The sequence below is a fragment of the Chamaea fasciata genome, unplaced genomic scaffold, assembly GCF_029207755.1.
Source record: "Chamaea fasciata isolate MVZ Bird 193981 ecotype frontalis unplaced genomic scaffold, bChaFas1.0.hap1 SCAF_23, whole genome shotgun sequence".
NCBI classification, from domain to species: Eukaryota; Metazoa; Chordata; class Aves; order Passeriformes; family Sylviidae; genus Chamaea; species Chamaea fasciata.
Window position 1 is genome coordinate 6,419,611 of NW_027094108.1, and position 25,336 is coordinate 6,444,946.

At 52.0% G+C, this 25,336-nt stretch overlaps 1 protein-coding gene across 1 annotated transcript in view; it reads left to right on the top strand.

Annotated features, from left to right (window-relative positions):
• The first annotated feature begins 2,367 nt into the window (after positions 1–2,367).
• Positions 2,368–25,336, top strand: part of IFFO2 (intermediate filament family orphan 2) — a 40,445-nt gene continuing 17,476 nt past the window's right edge. Inside the window, 2 exon segments of the mRNA XM_066203080.1 lie at positions 2,368–2,564; positions 2,566–3,216. Coding sequence (XP_066059177.1) covers positions 2,392–2,564; positions 2,566–3,216 — 824 coding nt within the window. The 5' untranslated portion in view covers positions 2,368–2,391.

Genomic DNA, 25,336 nt, shown 5'->3' on the forward strand with positions numbered 1-25,336 from the left:
CCAGTCCCTGCTCCAGCCCAGGTTTGGGTGAAGCCGCTGGGAGCAAACCCATCCCCAGCGCGTTGTTATCACCGCTGGAATCGCGGGGCGGCCGCCGAGGGTCCCTGCAGGCAGACACAGCCCCGGCCCCGGCCCTTTTCCCCCCAGTCCGAATAGCAAAGGGCTCATCAGGCTCCATCATTTCTGTCCGCAATTGGCAGCGGCGGGGAGCGCCCCTCGGCAGGAATTCCCGGCAGGAATTCCCGGCAGGAATGTCCCAGCCTGGCACGGGGCTGCACAGCCCTCCCGGGGTGGGATTCCCATCTCACCCACCTCGACCTTAATTAATTTCTGCCATTAATCCAGGCGGATTCAGTGAGGCCGCAGCCCACTGAGACCCTGGGGGTGACCGTGGCCATCCCAGGGAGGGGCTGGAGTTCATTAGGAAAAGGACTAATTTGATTTAATGACCTGGGGATGAGGCGTTGGTGGATCCGGGCAGCTGCGAGATCCCGGGGCAGGTACCGAACCCTTCGTGGCCTGGTTTATCACCCCCGCGGGTGCTTTCCTGCTTCCCCAAGGGAAAAAAAATAATAAAAAAATTAAAAATTTTTAATGCTCGGCTGGATTTTCCCACCCGCTGACCACGGGGTTCTGGCTCCTTCCAGAACCACCAGCAGGGAAATCCATAAAAATCCCGGCACAGTTTGGGCTGGAAGGGACCTTAAAGCTCATCCCATCCCACCCCTGCGGGGGGCAGGGACTCCTTCCTCTGTCCCAGGTGGTTCCAAACCTTGGAATTTCCCAAATCTGGGACAAACCCTCTCCTGGCTGGCTGCTGCCCTCAGGATCGGCGGTTTTAGTCAATCCTTGCATTTCCCGAGTGTTTCTGTGGGTCTGCAGGGTGGCACAAACCCGGAGAACATTTCCTGCGGAGCCGCGGGGGTTTGTGATGGAAATCTTGCGATGGAAATCTGTGTGCTGACAGCCCCAGCCCAGCCCCGCAGCCACCGAGGGGGTTCTGCAACCCCAAACACAAACCCAGCCGAGGAGGTTTTGTGCTGGGGGAGAGACAAATCCTTCAGGTGTTTCTTTGAGTCACCCTTTTAATGAAGCGCCTCCACCCAGCACATTTGTTTGTTTTTTTTATTATTTTTTCCAGGAGGTGCTGGCAAAACACGGGTTGGTAACACATTAACAGAGCCCTTTGAAGAGCCCCGGTTTCGGTGCTGATTGTGGCTGGAGGTGCTGGTGGAGTTTCAGCAAGTGGGGCTCAATAAATGTAAATAGAAATAATAAATATAAACAATAAATACAATCTGGCAAGCCCCACGGTTTTGTTTCAGAAATTACATTCGGGTAAACAGCGTTCCTGCAGCTTTTCTCCAGCCTGACTGAGAGGTGTCCTGTGTTTTCCCTTGCATCGTTCCGTGCCCAGCAGAGCAACGCAGCGATCACATCATTCAATCCAACAACCTCCTTTGATTGCCCAGAGGTCCGGGAGCAGCAGTTGGGAAACGCTCATTTAATAACTTAATTATTATGATATCAGCATTATTTAGCACTTAGGCAGGGCTCTGCTTTGGGATAACAAAATCCAAGGTTTATAATTTAGTCTGATCTGACCTAATCGTGCAATCATGGGATCACAGAGTGTTGAGGGATTGGAATGGACCTTAAAGATCATCCCTTCCCAGCAGTGCCACGGACAGGGACAATTCCCACTAGCCCAGGCTGCTCCAGGCCTTTTCCAGCCTGGCTTTGAAAGCCGCCAGGTTTGAGGCATATACAACTTCTCTGGAAAACCTATGCCAGGGTCTCCCCACCCTCACAGGGAAGAATTTCCGCTCAATATCCAATCAAAATTTCCCCTCCTTCAGTTTGACCCCCATTCCCCCCTTGTCCCGTCCCCGCAGTTCGTGATGCAGAGTCCTCCTCCGGCTGTCCTGCAGCATCCCCTGGCAGAGCTGGGATGTCCCCACAGCCCTTTCTCCCCTCCAGGCCGAGCATCCCCCCTGTCCCAGCCTGGCTCCATTGGGATTAGCAGGGCATTAATGATTCTGGGGCGGCAGCAGCGGGGATGCAGGGCCGGGGGCCCGTTCCTCGCTCCCTGGACGTTTGCCCGTTAACGCGGGGACCCCTGCGGGCTCTGCCGCGCCCTCGGAGCCGGGGGCTCCCCAAAAATCACCGTGTCCCCCCCCCACGCACCCCGAACCCCGCGCTGGGGACACGTGGAGGGAGCGGCCGCCGCTGCGGCACCGCGGGGCGGGGCCATGCTAATGAGCGGCATTGTTATTCCAACGAGGGGGTGTGGCTATGGAAATACGACGCGGGTGTGATGTTATGGAGGCGTGGTTATGGAAATGAGACACTGTGTATGGAAATAAGGGGCGCGGTTATGCAAACCAGCAGATGTGTATGGAGATAAGGGGCGTGGTTTGGTGCGTGGGCGGGGCCTCGGCCGCGGCGCGCGGGGTTGAGGCGGGGCCGGCCCCGCCCCGCGCTCCCGCCCCGCGCCCTCAGAGCCCCCGGAGCGCGGCGCGGCGGCGGCCGCAGAGACAGCGGCGGCACCGGCACGGCCGCTCCAGCCCCCGCCGGGCCCTGCATCCCCGCCGGCGCCTCCATCACCGCCCCCTCCGCCATGAACTCGCTGCTCTTCGGGGAGATGGCCCGCGCCTTCTCCCCCACCGCCGCCGCCTCCTCGTGTCCGCTGGGCCCCGGCGGCGGCGGCCCCGCGGCGGCCGGGGGGGGCCCGCCGGTGACGGCGGCGCTGCGGAATGACCTGGGCTCCAACATCCACCTGCTCAAGGGGCTCAACGTGCGGTTCCGCTGCTTCCTGGCCAAGGTGCACGAGCTGGAGCGGCGCAACCGGCTGCTGGAGAAGCAGCTGGCGGCCCAGCAGAGCGAGCGCGACCGCCGGCTGCGCTACAAGACCTTCTCCCGGGACCAGGCGGTGCAGACGGACGGCGGGACCCCGCCGCTGGTGCCGCCGCCGGGCCCCGGCCACGGGCCGCTGCCCTCGCCGCCGCACTACGGGCGCCTGCCCGGCACCATCTGGAGCTACACCCAGGTGCGGCGCACCGGCGGCGGCGGCCTGGAGACCGTGCAGGGCCCCGGCGTGTCCTGGGTGCACCCGGACGGCGTCGGGGTGCAGATCGACACCATCACCCCCGAGATCCGCGCCCTCTACAACGTGCTGGCCAAAGTCAAGCGGGAGCGCGACGAGTACAAGAGGAAGTGAGTGATGGGGGATGCGGGCGGTCGGCGCTGCACTGCGGGGAAACGGGGCCAGCCCTCCCCGGGAGCGCCCGGGGACAGCGCGGCGGGCGCGGGCAGCGGGCTGCCCCTCCCCGGGGGTCGCTGCGGGCGGGGAATGCGCCCCGGGGGTCGTGGGGGGCTTTTCTTCGGGGGGATGGTGCGGTTTGAACCTCATCTTGGTTCCCAGAAAACTGTGGGATCCGTCCCTGGGCGGGGGGGTGGAGAACGCCGATCTTGTTAGGAGCATTGTCAGTTTAACTAAAAAAATATAACATATATATATATATAATATATATGTACATATGTAAATATATATATATATATATATATTTGTTTTAGAAGGGAAATAATCGGTAATTAATATTGCATCGCACAGTTACTCCTAAATTTAGCTCGCCTTCATTTTTTTCTGGTCTGATTACTCCAGTAGTCGGCTGTGTGTGCCAGCTCCCCGAAATTAGCTCAGTGCTGCAATATTTGGGTTGCAAACACCGCAGGGCCGGGTTTGCGCTCCGGGATGTTGCTCGGAATTAGCCAAAACAAAAGCCTTTGTAAGGCCCGCCGGTGTGGAGGTCTCCCCCGGCCTGAGGCGAGCCCTGGGGTAGGAACGGTGATGGATGGCGTTCCTTTGGATCGCTCTTTGCCTGTGCCAGAGATGGAGGCCAGAGGGGGAAAAGAAAACCCCCACGTAGTTGTGCCTCTGCAGGGAGATTCCTGCATTGTCTGAGGAGCTGCTGCCCTTCGGGGCTGGCGTGGGCTCTCTCGGCTGGAGTTTGGGCGGATTCAGCCTTCGAACGCGTTTCCTGCTCGCCCGGGCCGGGTTTTTTCCCGCAGAAGCCGCCGAGTCCGCTCGGGTTTTCCGCATTTCGCGGCGTGCGGAGCGCGGCCGGGTCCCTCCTGCCCGGCTTGGCGGACTGCAGTGAGCGCTCCGCGCACCTCGGGCCGGCGGCAGCTGCTCTAACAGCTGCCCCTGCTGAAATCGCCGCGCTCAAAGACGTTTTCCCGGCAGGTTTGGCTGCTCCAGGGGGGATGTGTGGCCCTTTCCCCGGCCAGTGCCTCTCCCTGGAGCCCGTGTGCCTCGGCTGCTCTGTCCCTCACGGCCGGAGCCGCCGGTGTGGGTGGGAAACAGGAGCTGCTGTGTGTTTTCCAGCGCCGAGTCGTGGTGGCACGGGGTGGTTTTGGTTTCTGGGTTTCTGTGGCGGGTCCCGAGGAAAGGGAGGAGCAGAGGAAGCGCCGCTGGACGGTGCCTTGGGAAAGGGGGGTCCCGCACCGGGTGGGGTGTTGGGTTGTGTCACCAAAACTTGGGGCTGCTTCCCCTTTTCCATGGATACTTGATTTGTTCCTGCTGCTGGGGGAAGAGGAGACTTGTGGGCCTTCAGGTTCAGCCTTTCTGCTGATACACAATTTGATTTTTCTGCTTTTACTCACTTGTGTAAAGCACATTTCTCTCTCCCCCCCCCTATGTTCTTGCATGCTCAGGGGTTGCATAAACCAGATAAATTCAGTGGAGCAAAGGGGAACCTCAGATCTTTTTCTTGCCCTTGAAAGAGATTTTCATTCTGATTAAAAAAAAAAAAAAAAAGAGAGAGATTAACATGTATCCACACGTCCCACGTTGGTGATGTTGTATCTGCAGTGTGGGTTTTATGGATGCCCATTTCTCTGGAACTGCTCGCTGTTCCGTGACCTTCAGTCCCACATGGACGGCACAGACTCGTTTTTGGGGGATTGGCTTTTTCCTCTGGGGCCTGGAGCTGCCTTGGGCAAGCTCAGGGAGTGAGACTGTGCGGTCTGAATCTCCTGCTGGCAGGCAGGTGAAGCAGCTGGGTTTAGTGCCCCGAGCTCGGGGTGTTGTTGCAGGGTTTGTCAGCCATCCTGCAGGGCTTGGGATGGGCTTTGTTCGTGCAGGGCTGGCCTTCCCTGGCCTGGCACCTCTGTGTGTGTGTGTGCCTGCACTAAATTACTCTTTGGGGTTCCCTTATCTTGCTGTGATCCCTTTGATGCTCCGGATTTATTTAGGGGAGATGAGCTCCAGGTGGAACAGGAGCTTTGTGCCTGTCCCCTGGTGGGGCTCTTGGGGCTTGTGGAGAGCTGGGCACAAACACAGGCTCCCAGCCCAGGTGTGTGACCGGGGAAAGAAGGAAAGAAAAAGAAATGGAAGGAAAAGGACCTTTTACTGCTCACTCTGAGAGCCAGCAGAGCCTTTGTGGAGCAGCCAGGCCTTGTAACCTCACCCAGGAGCCACCGGCCCATAGCCAAGGATCCTAAAGCAGATTGTGATAATTCCATTTATCTCCTGGGGCCAGGGAGGCTTTTCCCCCTTTCCAGGGCGGCCACTTGGTCAGGGAGGTTGTGGCTTGGAGTGTTTGGCTGTGAGGAGCAGCCAGGCAGGGGATGATGACAGGGACAGCAGGGCAGTGCTGCGTGTCCAGGGCTCACTCCGATGTCTCTGCTGCTGTCGAAGGCAAACTCACTGTTGTCCCACCGGGGAACTGGAAAACGCAGGGGTGGAATCCGGAGGGGAAATAATCCCGTTTGTTTCCTTTCTCTTAAAGGAAGAGTAGCCTTGCTGCTGTAAAATAACAGAGGGAGATCATCCAGGATGTTCTTTCCAATGAAGTTCCGCCTGTGCGATTTCTGGATTCGCAACTGGGGGAAATCTGTTTAATTTCTTTGGTCCATTCCCTAAAATAATTTTCCTTGGGCGATGTAACACGACAAACTGGAGCTCTGAGAGGGCACAGTCAGCCGAGCACACAGATCATATTTTACCTGGGCTTTTGTTTGTGTCTGAAGCAAAACGTTCCATCTGAGGAGCCCAGCAGATACTTCAGCCCAAAACTGCCTTTGCTTTTTCCTCCAGGTGATGATATTTTACCCAAATGATGTATAAATTTGCATCTTTTCTACATATTGTCTTTCCTTAATCTCCCATTTTTTTAGCAATTATCATGATTTTACACAAGAATATGACTTCAACTGGAGGAGTTTTAGAAGGAAAAAGAAGTTAAATTAATTTTCTTTATTTTTTTCCAGCTATGCTTGCATTTAGAAGAGCTGTTGGCCCTAGGTCTGACTCCAGATCAGCCCATTTATTGTTCATCTATCAGATATCTTTTGTAATTTTTATCTGTTGTTACCCTTTTAGCAGGAAAAACCAAAATTGTCTTTCTGCAAAAACTGCACTTTTGCAGTCAGAGCAGCTCCATAAAAAAATACTTTCAAGGACAGTTAATTGAAAAACGGAGCAGAGTCACATTTTTAAACTTAAAACACTCAGGTGAAGTGATTTTTTTTTCTTAGAAATAATAATAATAATAAAAATAACAATAATAATCAGCTGTGGGGCATCTGCTGCTTTGAGGTGAGACTGAGCCGTGCGGGTTCCTGCAGGAGCAGGGCTGGAATCCAGGATTCTCTATCCACGGGGGATGCACATTTGGCTCCTCCCTGCCTGGGGTTTGGGATTGATCCCCCCCAGGTTATTGAGGAGAAAAATCTGCTTTTGGAGGAGCAGCTGGGGGTGAGCCCAGCCCTGGCCCGGCTGAGGTTTGGGATCTTTGTCTCTCTTTTGGGACACTCGGGAGCCACAAGGCCTCTGGTGGCACCGCTGGGGAGGGAACTGGGGAGAACAAGCCAGGTTCTCCCCCCGGCTAATTAAATCCTGTTAATCACTGAGCGAGGGGAGCTCCGCCGCGCCCCGGTGCCAGGGACACCTGAAGGTGTGGGGGTCATGCCTGGGATGTGTCCCAGCCCCGGCTCCCCGGGCTGGGGTGTGAGCCTGAGGTGTCACCTTCCCAGTGATCCCTGGAGAGCTGGCACATCCCTGAGTGCTGTGGCAGTGACAGCGCTGCTGTGGCAGTGACAGTGCTGCTGTGGCAGTGACAGTGACAGCGCTGCTGTGGCAGTGACAGTGCTGCTGTGGCAGTGACAGTGACAGCGCTGCTGTGACAGTGACAGTGACAGCGCTGCTGTGGCAGTGACAGTGCTGCTGTGGCAGTGACAGTGACAGCGCTGCTGTGGCAGTGACAGTGCTGCTGTGACAGTGACAGTGCTGCTGTGACAGTGACAGTGACAGCGCTGCTGTGGCAGTGACAGTGCTGCTGTGACAGTGACAGTGACAGTGCTGCTGTGGCAGTGACAGTGCTGCTGTGGCAGTGACAGTGCTGCTGTGACAGTGACAGTGACAGTGCTGCTGTGACAGTGACAGTGCTGCTGTGACAGTGACAGTGACAGTGCTGCTGTGGCAGTGACAGTGCTGCTGTGACAGTGACAGTGCTGCTGTGGCAGTGACAGTGACAGTGCTGCTGTGGCAGTGACAGTGCTGCTGTGGCAGTGACAGTGACAGCGCTGCTGTGGCAGTGACAGTGACAGTGCTGCTGTGACAGTGACAGCGCTGCTGTGGCAGTGACAGTGCTGCTGTGGCAGTGACAGCGCTGCTGTGGCAGTGACAGCATTGCTGTGGCAGTGACAGTGACAGTGCTGCTGTGACAGTGGCGGTGTAGGTGTGACAGTGGTAGGCTATGCTGCTGTGGCGGTGACAGTAGCAGTGCAGGTGTGGCAGTGGCAGTGCTGCTGTGACTGTGGTAATGCAGGTGTGGCAGTGACAGTGGCAGTGTTGCTGTGACAGTGACAGTGGCAGTGTTGCTGTGACAGTGACAGTGCTGCTGTGACTGTGACAGTGGCAGTGCTGCTGTGACTGTGACAGTGTTGCTGTGGCAGTGACAGTGTTGCTGTGACAGTGACAGTGGCAGTGCTGCTGTGGCAGTGGCAGTGGCAGTGCTGCTGTGACAGTGACAGGGGCAGTGTTGCTGCATGTGCCCAGCCCAGGCTGCTGACTCGTGCAATCCTCCTGCAGTCCTTCCCTCCCCGCCTCTCCCCGAGCGTGTCTCCAGCCCCAGCCCTTGGATGGATTTCTGTATTTCTATTTCTATATTTATTTCTATTTCTATATTTCCATTTCTATTTCTATATTTCTATATTTCTATTTCTATATTTCTATTTGTGTATTTATGGTTCCACGATTACTCTCAATTGCTGCAGATATTGAGTCTGCCAGATGTTGGTTGTCTTCTCCAGCACGGGCTTAGCTGGTACTAAGAGTTGAACTGGAAATAATTGTTTTACCTCAGGATGGTATTTCACTGGGAAGATTAATAAAGTCCACTTGGAAAAGAGATTATCTTAAATTTGCTGCAGCTGGGGAGGACAAAGATTATCATTGTCAAAGGCAGCGTGCGTCAAAACTCACTGGGGCTTGGGTTTTTTTTAGAGAAGGGGAACTTAATAAAAATGTGCTTAAGATAAGCCCTGGAGGAATGTCTGAGAACTTTTAAGGCTAAAATATCAGCAGTAACAAGATGCAAATGTTCTGCATAGACCCAATCAAAAACAAATAATTTTTTCATCCCCCTGGAGGAATGTAACCAGCGTGGCAGACCCGTCCCTGCCTCGATTGGTCACAGGGCTGGCAGGAACAATCTCTGTGCAAAGCCCCCTCTTTAATTCTGCTATTCCTGCTTTTCTGTTTTTCTGTTTTGGGAGGGATAATTATTTTTCAGTGTGGCTTTTCACAGAAATTCCGGATTTTCCACCGCTGCCAGAGGAGCTTGGTCTGGGGGATTTTTGGCTGCCCCTTACAAGATGTGAAGTTTGATATTAAACGCTGGCTCTGATGAAACCTGAGACTCAGGCTTGAAAAGCCCCTTTTTTATTTTTTTTTTTTTCCTGGGCTGAACGTCAGTTTTCCTGGTGGAGAAGGGATAAAATTGCCTGATGTGGAAAAAAAAAACAAAAAACAACTTGGCTGTGTGGCACAAATATCCAGTTGTAAGTGCTGGGTGGAAAGTGGCATTGCTTGGAGCTGTGCAAGTTGAGGCACCATAAGAGTGATATTTCCTTAAATAATTCCATCTTTCCCCCTGAAATGCTGCTGCCGAGACACACATTTAGGGTACACATGGGTGTCTGGAGCACTCTCACAAATCTCAGGTTTATTTTTTCTTTTTTTCCTCATGACACAGCTGGGAACTGGCACTCGTGGGTTGCAGGGATGCAGGAGGAGGTTTGGGAGGGTGTTTCCCTTTGGTCCTGCTTTCGAGCAGTGCTCCACGGTGGGCTTGGGGCTGGGCTTGGAATATTTAATAGACAAAAAGGTCTCTGTGTGTGCCCTCAACTGGTTTGTAATGGGAGGGGGCTGAGTGTGTTATGGCTGGCTTGAAGGAGCTGTTGTTTTTCTGAACTTTAAATTGGAAGTAAATAATGAATTTGTAGGTGAACTTAATAGAGAGAAAAATCCCCCCCCCGTCATGCTGTGGTTGGAGTTTTAGAGAAACTGGGACCGCCACGTTCTTCGAGGAGAAGCTTCCCCTGCTGCAGGAGAACCACAGGACTGTGTGTGTGTATTTTGAATTTACCTTTTGATTCCCCCTGTGACTCACCCTGGGCTTTCTGAAGGCAACAAACCCCCAGATTTTCAGAGCACAGCTCAGCGCTGAGCAGCTCTGGGAGCAAATAACTCAGACCTTAAACCCAGATAATCTCCCCAGACGCTGCAATGTGGGGCTGAGGTGGAAGCAGACTCGGGAATCTGTGATTTCCAGCTCTTCTCCTGGCGCTTTGGAGCAGAGGTGCCTCTGGATGCTGGATCTGGAGCTGAGGAAAGCTCTGCACCCACCTCCAGCTCAGCAGCTGCTTTTTTGTGGCTCAGGGCTTGTGGTGCTGCTCTGCCGGCTCTCGGGTTGGTTTCCTGCATCTGCTTTTTTCTGGCTACATTTACTTTTTTTCCGTGCTAGAAATACTCACAGGATGTTGGTTTTTTGCTCCTGTGGGTCCCTTCCAGCTTGGTGTATTCTGATTCTCAATCTCCATCTTGGTGTTTAAAACCAGCTTCTTTATTTTTCTTCTTTATTTTTCTTTATTTTTCTTCTTTTTTTCTTCTTTTTTTTCTTTATTTTCTTTTTTTTTCTTTCTTTTTTCTTTTTTTCCCCCCTTTTTTCCTTTTTTTTTTGGTACGAGAAAGGATATTATTTCTTCCAGTTTTTTTGAAGTTTAGAAGCTTAACAGTGTCTGTGTGTGCACTGTTCAGAGTGACTGAAACCCCTGCGTAGCCTCATGACCTCTTCCTATTAAAAATTACCTCGTTCCGAGAACCCTGAAGGGATTAGTGAGAAGAGACGATAAAAGGCAATAAATGATAAGAAACGGCACGGGGCTGATGTGGCTTGGGGAAGCAGGGAAATCATGGAATCCCAGGGTGATTTAGAGATCCAATTCCAGCCCCTCTGCCGTGGCAGGGACACCTTCCACTGTCGCAGGCCTGGCCTGGGACACCCCCAGGGCTCAGGGGCAGCCAGAGCTGAGTGTTTTTCTCACATTTCTAACCTCGAACCTCCCACTCTCACATCTGAAGGGAAGGGATTTGCCTCCACTTCATGATAAATTTGGAATAAGGGACAAAAAAATGAGATTATTGTAGTAGGGCAGGGCAATAGCCTGGGCACATTGAGAGCTTCTTGGATTTCGGAGATATTGTCAAAATTCCTTCGTTTGGGTTGGCCTCTTCTCCCAGGGAATGGTGAGCGGATGGGAGGACACAGCCTCGTGTGGCACCAGGAGAGGTTTAGGTTGGGTGTAGGGGGAAAAAAGGCTCCCAAAGCACTGGCAGAGGCTGCCCAGGGCAGTGGTGGGGTCACCATCCACGGGAATGGTCAAAACACGTGTGGATGTGGCACCTGGGGATGTTTTTAGCTGCTGCTGATGCTGGAGGAGTCCTGTAGGAGGGTGGGATCTGGTGCTGATGCCAAAGAAATAAAGAACTTGTCTGGTGTTCCCTAATCCCCACTGTCCCCTCGTTCAGAAACACTTCTGATCAGCTCATTATCACATCCAAATTAAACCTGGGCAAAGCTCAGGTGATTTACCAGAGGTGATTTCAGGAGCCTTGGGAAAGGTTCCCTGCCCTTTTCCAGCTCCGCGGCGGGAAGTGGCAAACTGGGGGACACGCACATTTCCCCCACCGCTGGATTACCGAGGCGCTTTGTTTCCAAAACCTTTGAGAAAATCAAATTTCAGCGGCCTGGAGCTCCTGGGAGCCCCTCCCGTGGGGTTCCTGGCGATCCACGTGCGGGGATGAGATCAGCTGCGCTCCTGCAGGGAGGGACCCCGGAGAATGGAGCAGTGTGCCCGCTAACGAGTGTCCTGCTCGTTAGGGAGCCGGCCAGGCTGCAGCCACAGAGCCCCTGCAGCCCTTTGTTCTGCCTCCAGCTCTGCTCTCCTCTCCATGTGACTCCTCTGGCTCGGCTGGTTTGTCCCACTTCCCCAAAACCTGGGGAATCTGGATCCTTTTCCAAGGGGAGTTTGGGACTCCCGGAGTCGTGTCGGCTCTCGGTGCTGCTCCTTCTTGCTGGGGATGGGTTCAGGTGTCCCTTTTTTTGGCGTCTTCTGCCTGGAAAGCAGCACCATTCCTTGCTCCGAGGTGGAATTTCCCTGTGCGTGATCAGAGCCTTGCACTGCTGCTGGGTTTAGCCTTCAATCTGATGTGCTCATTTCAGGGGGTTTGTTCTGAATTTGCACGGGAATCCGGTCAAAAAACAAGGCGTGGTGTTACAGCCTGCACCTCAGTTCCCTGTGAATCCCCAAATCTCTTGGTTCTCTGGACAAACCATTTAAAATTTCCCACTCTTAAGGTTTGGGAGTGGGTGAACTTCATCCAAAGCTCTGTGTTGCGTGGTTGTGGGCACTCAGGGGTGCCCGGGTCTGTTTGCTCTGTGTGCACAGGCACCAGCACCTGGAAAAGTGCTGGAAAACCTGACGGCTCCGAGATCCTGCACTAAAAAGAGGAGGAATTAACTCGCTCCTCTTCATGTGGGCAAGGGAAGTTGGTAATTTGCGGTGGCTCATCCAGCCAGGGAATGCTGAAGGAAGGGATGAGTTACAGCAGGGCTGGATCCCCCTTCCCCTGAAATGCAGTGACTCAGGCTGGAATCCGAGATCAAAGGGATCCTGCCTCAGCAGTGATCCCAAATCTGGGATTCCACTGGAAAATGTCTCTCTGCCTGTGGATTCTTACAGGTAAAATTTGTCTCTGAGGGGAGAAAATACAACCATGCCTCTTTTTTTTGTTTTTTTAATGAAGCTCCCACAGAATTTAAATTGAACAGGCCCATGTCAGTTCAGTCATAGAATTTGACCCTGAGGAGTCAAATCTGGTTAAGGAGAAAACCAGGCACTGGTGTAAATTTACTGAATTCCATAAATTGGCAGGGGATACATTAATATTGAATCGCAGTGGGGATATTTTTAATATCAATATTTAATATTTCCAACAGCTGCTGTCATTAAAATTGCTACAAGAATTTTCCCCTCCCGCAGGCAGAAAATAAATCTTTATTTCCCTCTCTTCCATACGGCACTGACCATATGCTGAAGAATCGGGCAGTCTGGAATCTTTTCCCGACTCTTTCATCAATTTTTTTTTTCCCCAAATGACTATGCCAGAATCACCTCACCTTTGGCTCTTTCTGCAATTTTAAAAACGGTTAAAACATTCCTTTTTTTTTTTTTTTTTCCCCTCCCTTCTCTTTTTTATTATTTTGTTTCAAGAAAGGGAGAAACGTGGAGTGCAAAGCAGTTAAAGATTCCTCCGTGCCCTGGGAAACGCGTTGCTGCTGATCTGTATTCCCTGGCAGCACAGAGCTGCCGGCTGGCAGTGGGAGAGCAGCTCTCCTCCTTCGTTTGGGGACAAAGTGACCCTGGGGATGTTGTCCCACCTGCAGAGAGGCTGCAGGGGCTGCCTCCCCTCGGGGGGGCAAATAACCCCCTCTTCCTCCCTCCTCCCTCCCTTTGGGGCTTCCCTTTGGGGCAGGGATCCTTCTCCCCGTGGATGCGCAGATGGGCTCTTCCCTGCTCACTTTTGGAAGGAATTCGCTGGTTTCCCACTTTTTATTTAGTGGTGGGAACCTCATGTGGGGCTGTGGGTGCGGGGCTGAGCTGCTCTGGGTTTGTTTCAGCCCTAAAAGAGGCGTCCCCCTGTTTCCAGACGCGGAGCCTTTTCCTTTTCCTCGCCTTCAGTGGAGCATTAATTACAGTTTGGTCTCTCTCCTGTAAAGTTCCCGGTGAGATGCAGCTCCAGGCCCGTGGGCAGGGATTTATTCCCCGTGGGGAGCTGTGGTTTGGGGGGGTTGTGCCCATGACTCAGCTCCCTTCTCCTGTAATTGTGGGGCACTGGAAGGCAGGGGAATGAGGTCACTGCCTCAGTCACTCCAGCCCTGTTCCCTGGCCTTTTCCAGTGGGGACAGGCTGGGGGAGTTGGGATTGTTCATCCTGGAGAAGCTCTGGAGTGACCTCATTGTGGCCTGAAGGAGCAGCAGGAAACACACAGAGGGATTATTTACAAAGGATGGAGGGGCAGGACAAGGAGGAATGGTTTTTAAACTAAAAGAGGGACAGTTTAGATGGGATTTTGGGAAGGAATCCTTTCCTCTGAGGGTGGGCAGGCCCTGGCACAGGGTGCCCAGAGCAGCTGTGGGTGCCCCTGGATCCCTGGCAGTGTCCCAGGCTGGGTTGGAACAACCTGGGATAAGGGAAGGTGTCCCTGCCATGGCAGGGGGTGACACTGGATCAGCTTTAGGCTCTTTCCAACCCAAACCAGTCTGGGATTCCGTGAAAATCAAGTCTGTCCTGGAACTCTGCTGTCCATCCCTTCCCCTCTGCAAATATCCCAGGGCTGCCCCTGCCCTGGCTGTTTATGGGCTGTTTAACCCCCACTGCTAAAAATTCAAGTTCTAAACTCCAATTCTTGGAAATCTCTGCAACTGAGGCAGCAAAAGCAACTGTTCTGTTTGTGTGAATTGGAGACTGTTCTGCCTTTATATAAATATTTAAAAATGCCTCATCTCGAATTTTATACCCCTGCTGTCACCTTTATTCGTTTGCTTCTCTCTCAGTGGCAGAGTGCTGTGCTTTCATGGGAATTCTGAAGTCACCACAATTAACTGGGAATCCTGAACTTTATCAATCTGATTAAAGCAGCCTGGGCAGGGGGTACATTCTGTTCCTCGCGAGGGGCACTGTGTGCTCAGGTGTCACTGGAGCCTCAGAGGAACAGTTTATTCCTTCCCTTCTGTTAACATTCGTGTTCTTACAAGCGTGGCACTGCACATTAAATATCTTTACCTTTGTGAAGGCAATAAAACTGTTCAAGGGCAGATCAGGGAGGGGATCTGTAGGAGCACTGTGGGGGTGCTGTGTGTTCCCCGAGTGCCATCGGAGCCCTTGAAGAGCAGTTTATTTCTTGCCCTCTGTTAATATTCGTGTTGTTACAATCTTGGCACTGCACGTAAAATATATTTACATTTTCAGAGGCAATCAAGCTCTTCAAATGCAGATAAGGGAATGGATCCACAGGAGCACTCTTGGGAGCGTTGTGTGTTCCTCAAGTGTCTTCGGAGCCCTTGAAGAGTTTTTATTTCTTACCTTGGTTAATCCTGGTGTTCTTACAACCCTGACACTGCACATGAAAGCCACCCTTCAATATATTTACATTTTCAAAGGCAGTAAAACTCTGGAAGTGTAGATAATGGACCCATAGGAGCACTCCTGTGTGTTCCCTCCAGTGGCAGCGGAGCCCTTGAAGAAAAGTTTATTTCTTCTGAGGCCAGAATCTCCACACTGCACATAAAAGCCGCACTTAAATATATTTACTTTTACAAAGGTCATAAAACTCTTCTCACAGAGATAATGGATGTGTAGGACAGCGTTGGGAGGCTTTGCTGTGCCCTACGTGTGTATTCCACCTGTCTCCCTGACTCCTGGGAGCAGATAAGCCTTATCTCATTTTTTTCTTTGTTCTTTAGTAGGTTCAGTAAAACTATTTAGTGCCGGGACAGAGATTAGGGCAAGCCCAGCTCTCAGTTTTTGAGTTTGGCTCTCAGTTTTGAGGCTGGTTCTTTAAGGATGTGGTGGAGAGGGAGATAAACCCAAAGCCAAGGTGAGGACAACGTGGGCACTCCATTATTTTTGCTGCTTCAGGCTGGAGAGGTGCAGTAATGAATTCCAGCACTTCCTCTCCACAGAAGGGTAATCCTGATCTGTTATCACTTGGCCTTATCAGGGCCTTTCCCAGTGACTGAGGTGATAACAGCAGCGTGGCTGGGCAGGGAGGGCTATTTATAGACAGCAATTACTCACAGAATCAGAAAGTAAATAAAGGCCTTTTATGAGAGAGGATGTCCAGCACCAGTGTTCTGAGCCTTGGGCACGTTCCGCTCTAAGGGCTGAGCTCGGCCAGCGCACATTTAATGACACACCTCAGTGTTCCTTTACAGGATGGATCAGCTTTTCCCAAAAACGGGTGATTTCCCCGAGTGCTGGAGTGAGAGGAGGTGGGAACATCCCTGGGACAGGAGGTGGGGCTCACGTGCTGGTGTTTTGTAGGAATAGGGTGAAAAGCCGGCCTCTCATTTAATCTGTAAGTTCCCATATGAAGCTGTTTCGAGAATGAGAAATTCCTTTAACACAACAATCTGTTCTGAGGGTGAAAAACAAATGCACCTGTAATAACAAGGGGTTTGTCCCATGAGCATCAGTAAAGAAAAGATGTAAACAATCCAGGAATAGATAGATTTGATGGACAAGTAAAATGCCTTTTACTAACCAATAGAATAATTAACAAGAAAGCTGTTAACCAGTTAGAAGTTGCGCTCAAGGTTTGTAAGAACTGGATGAAAGACAGCATGAGGCCACAATAAAGAGAAGCCTTCTGAACTTTTGTGGTGTCACTCTGTGTTGTGACCATCCCAACAGCAGTGTTTGGCTGTAGGTGATGGACATGCTGCTGTCCCTGGTGGGTTTGTGCCATCCCAGGGATTTATTTCCTTTCTTCCAGGCTGCTGTGTCCCCGAGAGCAATCCTTCAGGAAAGCTGTCCGCCTGGATTTACAGATCTGGGGATCGGGGGGGACAGCCCTGGTTTGCTCCCAGGGTCACACTGAGACCTGTCCTGGCTCACCCTCCCCACCAGAGACCTCACTGGACCCTTGGTGGGACTCCCCTTGAGGCAATTCCAGTGCCAGGAAATCCTTTCTCTGTCTGGAGAGCAGGAGACCCACGGCACCACTCGAACCTCCACGTTTCCCTCTCCACCAGGCTGCCCTGAAGTCACACAAAACAATCCTCACCCTACATGGGAAAGCTTTCCTGGAGTCACGGGCCTGGTGGACAGTTCCTGGGAGCCGTGCTGGAGGAATCTTCCCCGGAGTCATGTGCAGCCGCTGAGATAATGCACTATTTTCACTTGGCAGCCTCCAGGAGAGCCAGCACGAGGTGTTTATAGGGAAGGGAAAGGAAAAAACATGCCACAGAAGTTTGCCTGGACTTTCCGACGGCTCAGATCTTATTATGGCCTTAAATCCCTCCTGGAACTCCTTGTCTGAGCTGCCACAACGTTGGCAAAGTCTCTGCTGGTGCTGCGAGGCCTCGGCAGCAGTAGGAGGTGAGAAATGACAAAGGAAATGTCCTGAGCACCATAAAAACACAAATGTATTTTTAAAAGGGTGATGGTGTATGTTAGAGCACGCTCTTGTGTCACCTCCTCAGAGCGGCTGCCAGGAGCTGTGTGGAGTTCTTCTGTTTTGTTAGAGCACGTTCTTGATTATGATTTCACATCTGGTTTATTGTGGGGTTTGTTTCTCTTATTCTCTGTCCTGCTGCCCGAGATCCCTCCTGTGTGCTAACGTTTTGATCAGCTCTGGAAGTCTCCTGCATTCTGGGGATTAAAACAAACAAGCAAACAAACAAACAAACAGAAAAAAAGAAGTGAGAATTCAGGGTAGAAGAAGAAGGAAAGGTGAGAGAAGGGGAAACACAGGTGTATATGGAAAATACGGGTTCTTCTCATGCTGTTCAAAGAGTTGAGGGAGAGCCTTGAAAATCAACTCAAGTCTTGTGTTCTGGGTTTTGTTTTGAAGCTCTTGGGGTTCTTGGCCTCCCAAGTGAGTCCTGCCAAAGCCGCCTGGGGCTGGTAATGCCCTTCAGGCCCTGTGGGATTTATTTTTGGGTGTTCCATGTTACCCCAAGATTCACCTTCTGAAGGGGAGGTGAAGGAATAAGAGTTTGAAGTGGGGAGAGGAGAAACAGGGTGGGTGGGACCCCCTGCTTTGGAAACCTCGGGATGCCGAGGCCAGTCACATTTCCAGTGGGGAGGGTGGGAGTTCCAAGTCATCTTTGGTGACAGCTTGCAAAGAACTTTTATCTATTACGAATATTTGCATAACGCTGCCTTGGGTGCCGGTTGCAGGGCATGGAGGATTTTTCCCAAAGCCCTCATGTGGGCAAATCCTGCATCTTAGCAAATTATTAAAACTCTGTTAAAGGCCGGGATAAGATTTTTGTATTCTTTTCAATCCATTTTTTAATCCCAATTGGGTTTGTTTTTTTTTTTTTTTCTATTACACTTGGTGCAGGCACGCCGGTGCCCGTCTCCTGCCGGTTTATTACACTTGGTGAAGCGAGGAGCGCGAGGCAATTTCCAAGTTTCCCCGAACAATGGCTGGATTTTGCGGCGATTATCCCGTGACTCAGGCACCATCGGCCCTTCCCACCACTCCAGCTCTGTCGGGAACTCCCTTGTAAACAAGCCGGCTCCAATTTGCGGGAGCTGCTCCCCGCTCTGCCCGGAGCTGTCAGTAATGATGGGGCTGAGCTGGCCAAAGGGATCACACGGCACAATCAACGCGCTGTGTTCCTTCCCCTTTGTCTGCCATGGGGCTCTGAAGCTTCTTTTGACCTTCCCTACGAGTTTCTCACATTAGCACTCGCACCAGAAGAATTGGAGATGATGAATAGTCCGGGCCGTGTGATGCCTTGGGATTTTAGCTTTTATATTTTTCAGCTCCTGTACTGCTTTAGTGTGTAAACTCCCCGAAAACTCCTCGGCCTGTCAGCTGCTGCTCTCCCGTTTTATTCAGGCAAAACAATTCCCCTCTGGGCCTGAAACTCGGGGACACCCGTCAGTCTCAGACCCTGAGAAGTACAAACAAAATGAGTTGTATTGAGCACACCGGGGTTAATGACTTCATTACCTGAAGCTCTAATTGGAGGATGAACCCCTGATATGCAAATGGACCAAATTTATAATTGTCTGAAAAACTGGTGACCATGGTCTGCCTTGGGTGTCGTTCTGACTGCCCGAGGTGTGTCTATGGAAGGCCTTTAACAAATTCCACTTTTATTCTCTCATTCTCCCAACCTTGTCCAGCCTCTGTTCTGGGTCTCCATCCCAAGGCATCACATGGCTGAAATGGGATTTAAAAGCCCTGGATGGGCTCCTTCCTCCTGCCCTGCTCTTGCAGGGTTGGCAAAAAATACTCCTTCAAGGTCTCCAACTTGTGCTTCTCATCTGTTCAGGGCTGCCAGACCCTCACAATGAGATTTACCCCCACTGCATGCCATAGGTGGGGAGATAAACACAGAGCACTTCCTCTGGAACAGAGAATAACTGAGTTTGGGACTTTTGTGGGAAGATTTTTAAAAAATATTGACTTAAATCAATGCTTTCTTCAGGCTCAGCGTCTCTGTTCTGTGCCCCTTGCTGAAGTTTTGTAGGAGTCCAGGATCTTTTGCAGCCTTAATGCTTCTAAAGCATGTGCTGCTGTGTTTTGGTAGTATTTTCTTCAAAGGGCATGGTCATCAGTGAATTTACTCAGCTGGATTTTTCCCAGCAGTGTTTTATATTTGCCTGTGCCACAAGTGTTGGGACAAAGCACCTGAATGCACAACACACTGAATCCCATAAAACTGCAGCTTGTCAACAGGCGGAGGTGTAAAAGAAATGTAAATAAATGTGTGTGCGTGTGGGGCTGTTGGTAATGCAGGAGGTTTGTAGTGCTGGAGGTTCCCTTCCGTGGGAATTGGGGATTTGATAATTAACTGGTAGCCAGCAGCACTCCCAGCAATGTAATCCTGTGCTTTTCAGATTACCTGTTTCCAAAGGACCCGCAGTAATTACTTTATCTGCAGTTGTGACAACACTTGTACAGGAGTGTGACGTTCCGTGGGGCTGTTCCCTGAGCTGTGCCCAGCCTTGTCTTCCCAGGCCCGGAGAACATTCCCTGCATCCCTCAGTGGCACAGGAGATAAGGATTTGGTAATGTGCACACAGGAGTGTGGAGCTGCTGGTTGGGAAAAAGGAACCAGTTTGATCAGAGTGGAGCTAAAAACAAGAGTGTGGTACAGACACTGCTGGAGCTCTGGGAAAATGGGATTTCTTCCCACTTTTAGTTGAGTTCTGTGGAATTTCCCCTTTCCCTCTCATGGCAGGAATAAATTGATCTTTAAAGTCCCATCTAACCCAAACCATTCTCCTTTCCCTCTCTGTTCTCCAGTTGTGCCAGTCCATGAGTTTCCAGCAGCACCCTGAGACCCCTCAGAGGTAAAACAAGAACACCAGCACAGGAAAAAGCCTTGGAAATGTGATGCCATCCTCCCAAATTGAAACCAGGATGTGCCCAGTCTAAGTTTGCTTTTTGCTGTTAATAAAAGTCTGTATAGAGAAAGGGAAAAAATAAGTGGCTAATTCAGCTCTTTGGCAGCTCACCCATCCCTGGTGTGTCTCTGGTGGCTCCAAAGAAATGAGGGCCAGTCTCAGAATTTGGAAGTTTAAAGTTCATCAACATATTTTCCTTTTTTTTTTCTTCACTTCGTTGGGGTATCTGGCTTTGGAGATGTTCCTCTTCTCTATGCTGCACATTTCCCCACTGATGTTTTTGTCCAGCGTTACCACCGATGTTTTTCTGTTTTTCTGATCGTGGACTTGTTTGTGCTCGTTCTCTTGGCTGCTTTTCCATGATTTCCCAGAGATTTCCCTCTCCCCCACAGCGAAGCCCAGGCCAGCCCTGCAGACCTTTGCCCAGCTTCTGTTTCCCACAAGGTTCTTTTGTTGGGAGCAGTTCTGGGTTGCTGCAGTCCTGGGCTGGGACTGGGAGGCAGAGCTGGACAAATCGCTCTCCCATTCCCTGGGGGCTGCTCTGCCTCCCCAAAAACTGCATCTCAGCTGTCAAAACCTGCAGCAGATCCCCACTGCAGAATTATTTGTTCGTGCTTAAGAGCCGTGCATTTGTTCAGGGATTGTAAACACTGTCAGCAAGGTTTTGACAGGAGTGAAAAATGAATTGAAGTTGCTGCTGCGCAGGGAAATAAAACCAGCTTTGGCTCTGCCTGCAGCCTGCCAGGGGTAAAATAGAGGGAAGAAATCACTCCCTGTGAGGCCCTGGCACAGGTTCCCAGAGAAGCTGAGGATTCCTGATCCCTGGAAGTGTCCAAGGCCAGGTTGGATGGGGCTTGGAGCAGCCTGGGACAGTGGAAGGTGTCCCTGCCCATGGCACAGGGATTGGAACTGAATCAGCTCTAAGGCCCACCCAAACCATCCTGGGATTCTGTGAAATCCAGCTTGGTCTGTTTTCTTGTGGTTTTGGTGCTGGGACACAAATTTGCAGAGGAAGAGACAGAAAGCAGAGTTTAGTTCCCATTCTGTCTCTGTTCTGTCTCCGTTATCACATCGCAAATTACAGCCTGAGCCTTTTCTCCACACCTGGTGGCGTCTTATCAGCCAGAGCAGTTTATGACTAACCCCAAATCCTTTCTCTGCAGGAAACGTTGTGTTCCTGCCATGGCACAACGGTGGGAGGTGTGATAAAATGTACTCTTAATTACGCTCCAATTTCTTGAGCATGGATACTTTATTTATAAGGACTGCACAGGCAGAGAGGCCTTTCGTGGTTTTGCTCTTGGGGATGGAACTGCTCTGAAGCAGCTCTGATTTCCTGAGCTCAGGAGCAGCAGAAGGGCCGGGCTGCAGTGGAAAGATGCTGTGAGCTTCCATGAAACTTTGGGAAGGAATTAACTAAGGGATTAATTTCCATGGCCAGGTTCACCTCAGGAGTGTGTACTCGTGGCCATCGTGGGTGGGAGTTGTGGCTTTGGACACTTCTCATGGGTTTAACCTGGTAAACAATGTTTAAAATCATTTACAATTGTGGAACAGGCACATCGGTGATGATCAGGCTGGATTCTGTTGCCTTCAGCCTGATCTTTCTCTCCAGGAGGATAAGAAATGGGATTAGGGAAGGGAAGAGTGGGCAGCAGAAAGAGGAAGCTGAGCTGTACAAAACTTTTCTGTCCAGACTTCTCCTACTTGCAGAAGTTCTGGGTTCTCCTGTGGAATGGCTTTGAAACCAGAGAGTGATAAGGTTTTCCTTCTCTTGGCTGGGTGTGAGACTGAGAAACCCTCAAGTCCATAATCAGCAGGTCTGTGCGAGGCCAGGGCATCCTCTGTTGGATCAAACACACTGAGAACACCCCAGAGCAGCCTCACCTGCCGTGCTGGGCCCCTTCTGAAGGAGTTTCTCGTGTCCTTGTGAATGGATTTCTGTGCAAGGGGCTGGGCAGGGACAACAAGAGGGATCCTGAGCTCATCCAAGATTCCAAAGGCAGCTTCAGCCCTTCCAGGGCAGTGTGGCGGCAGGATAAGTCACAGAGGAGCGGTGACTCGGGGCTCTGCAGGCTGTCTGAAGCTGCCCTGGCAGTTGCACAGTTCCCTCTGGATCCTCCTGCTCTGCTGAGAGCCCCATAATTTTCCCTCTGAAGGAATGCAGGCACGGCTGCTGCTTTTACTTGATGTTGTTGACCTGTGGCGTCATGAAACCCGGGTTTTGTTTGAACAGCCCGTGTGGGCAGCGAGGAGACACAAAGGAACCTGCAGATGATTTTTCTTGTGGTTCCACTGACAGGCTGGAGCATCTTCCTCGCTGGGTGTAATCAGGGGCTGTAATTAGGCAATGTTTTCCTGTAGAGTAACTCCTTTTGGCAATTTTCTTCACAAGGGATTGCTGTTCAAAGGTCTGCTTGGTGCTTTAAGTAGAGCCCAGGTCTAGAATAAGGCTTTAACATTAAAATCTCCTTTATGGTGGAACAGCCGACACGAGCAGTGCCAAGGGGCAGATTCTGCTTTGCAGAGGTTTGATGTCTCACCACGGAGGCTCAGGGATAGAATGTCCCATGGCTCTGATGTTTGGGAAGTTTTGCTCTGCAGAGATTTGAGGTCTCACCACGGAGACTCAGGGATAAACTCCCCCATGGCTCTGATGTTTGGGAATTTTGATGCTGGAATGGTTTTTGGCAAAGAGCTTCTGGGGAGAGGGTGTTGCAACAGGCAGAGACACAACTTCACTCGAGTGCTGCATCTCTTGTTCCAGGCAGGCTCTAATGGAATCTTCCCATTAAATTAATATGTTTTCCATGGAGCTCATCAAGTAGCATTTAATTTGTTTCAATGAGGGCTGGGCATGTTGGATCAACGTGATCAACGCTTGGGATAATCAGGAGGAATCCCTGTATCTTACAGCATCTTAAAAATGCTCATTTAGACAGATGTGGCAGTTGTGAGGAATCTAATGGATTGATGCAATTTTATGTCTAATTTAGTGCAAAACAAAGACTGGAAGGAGAATGATCTCTTAGGGAAGGGTTCCAAAATCAGAGAGAATGGTGAATTGTTCATTTGTTTTGTTCTTTTTGTTGTCTGTTCGTTTCTTTTGTTTCGTTTACCAAGACCCAGGAGGTTGTGGTTGCCCTGTGCCTGGCAGTGTCCAAGGCCAGGCTGGATGGGGCTTGGAGCAGCCTGGGACAGTGGAAGGTGTCCCTGCCCATGGCAGGGGGTGGAATGGGATGAGCTTTAAGCTCCTTCCAACCCAAACCACTCTTGGATTCCATTGAAGTAAAGAAGGCTGCACAGAGTTCTTTTTTAAAAATGAAATCCATCTTGTCTGGTTCAGATCTTTCGAGATGCTGGAAGTGTTTGTGTTTACAATCCTGAACTCCCTTCCAGCCTCAGGAATGGTTTGGGGTGAGGGGTCAGAGGTGGCTCTTCCCGTGGCTGACAAAATGATTAAATGGACCCTGGCGCTGCAGCAGAAGTTTGGTGTCATGAGGGCTCCTCTGAATCTGTTTAGAAGGTCTGGAACATGATCCTTTCCCATGCCAAAAAGTAAACCCCCTCCCCAAACAGCAAAACCCTGCCCAAACAGCAAAACCTCTCCCCAAACAGCAAAAAACCCTCCCCAAACAGCAGAACCCCTCCCCAGATTCCCACCTTGGCCGGTGACAGGATGAAAGCGTGGATCCTTTTGTGTGGGCAGCCAGGTTTGTTCATCGCAGGGGCCGCCGAGTCCCTGGCAGCGCCGTCGGTGCTCAGCGTGCAGAGGTTCACCCTGTGCCGCTGCTGGCTGCCCTGTGGGCGTTGGGGTGGCATTCGTGGGCACATCCTGCACCCCTGGGCCAGGGCTGAGCAACTCCCAGCGTGTGAGTGCCACCAGGGACGTGCCCAGAACATCGTGGGGTCACAGGTCACTCAGGGCTCCTGTCAGTGCCACACGGTGCCAGCATGGGCACGGCCTCGTGCTCAGGGCTCCGGTGAGTGCCACACGGTGCCAGCATGGGCACGGCCTCGTGCTCAGGGCTCCGGTGAGTGCCACACGGTGCCAGCATGGGCACGGCCTCGTGCTCGGGGCTCCTGTCAGTGCCACACGGTGCCAGCATGGGCACAGCCTCGTGCTCGGGGCTCCGGTGAGTGCCACACGGTGCCAGCATGGGCACGGCCTCGTGCTCAGGGCTCCTGTCAGTGCCACACGGTGCCAGCATGGGCACGGCCTCGTGCTCGGGGCTCCTGTCAGTGCCACACGGTGCCAGCATGGGCACGGCCTCGTGCTCAGGGCTCCTGTCAGTGCCACACGGTGCCAGCATGGGCACGGCCTCGTGCTCGGGGCTCCGGTGAGTGCCACACGGTGCCAGCATGGGCACGGCCTCGTGCTCGGGGCTCCGGTGAGTGCCACACGGTGCCAGCATGGGCACGGCCTCGTGCTCGGGGCTCCTGTCAGTGCCACACGGGCGTTGGAGCAGCCCAGCCCCGCGGGAGGAGGTTGGGAGCACCAGGCCAGTCCTGGGATCAGGGCACGGTCTCGGGGCACTCTAAGTGTCGATGTCTGGCCCCAGGGCTGGGCCGGTCCCTGGCAGCTGTGCCCTGCCAGGGGAGCTGCTCCTGTCCCACGGGAGAGCAGGGCTGGGAGCAGCTGGTGCCACCACTGGGTGCACCATTGGGTGCAGGGAAATCCAGTGGTTCTGTTCCCTGGTGGTTCAGGGTGTTTGTGTGTTCGGGAATTGTTAGTTCCTGTCCCCACGAGCATTTCATGGTTACTGCTCAAACCAACGCTTCAGTTTCCTGTTGTGGACTTAAACCTGGTAGCTCTGGAGTTCCCTTCCCCTTCCCTTCCCCTTCCCTCCCCTCCCCTCCCCTTCCCTTCCCTTCCCCGAGGACTGCTGGGGACACTCCAGTACAGGGGTGACAGCCTCTGCTGGCACCTCAGAGTGGCACAGGAGGTTCTCAGACCACAACCAAAGCTTCTATTGTTCCTTTTGGACGTTTTCTTCTCTCCACAACCCTACAAAAAAGAGTTTCCATGAAGAAAACCCTTTGCTTATGGAATAAATACTTCGTTATTAAGTATGACTTGATGAATGTTTTATTCCTTGAGGGAGGGATATTTTTAATGGGAGAATAATCCAGTTGATACCATCAGGCGTCATTAACGATCAGCTGCTCTGTTTGTGCCTTTCTGCCTTGAGCAAAAACATTCTTAACGCAGCGTGTTGGTACCTGGTGCCTTCTGGGAGCGCGTTGTTCCTTGGTGAAATCAAACCAGACCTCTAAAATCCCTCCAAAAGGCAATTCTTGAACAGCTTTCGGCAAGGCAGACTTGGCCAAAACCGCCTGACTGTTGCACGGGGGTTTCTGTGCGTGTGCTGCCCTTCCCTGGTGTGTTTTGTGAACTGATGTGATGCCGGGACAGGAGGAAGGAGGAGCATCCCGTTCCTTGAGTGTGGTTTTAGTGCACTGGCCAAGTGGTTTGGGGCTGGAGTCAGCACAGGGCTTGGTGTCATTCCGTGGACACTGAGGCTGGAAAACCGGGAGAAGCTCTTAAGGGCTGTTATCCCGAGGCGTCTCCATCTCTTTTGTTTTTTTTGGGAGCTGCTGGTTGCTCTTCCGATTT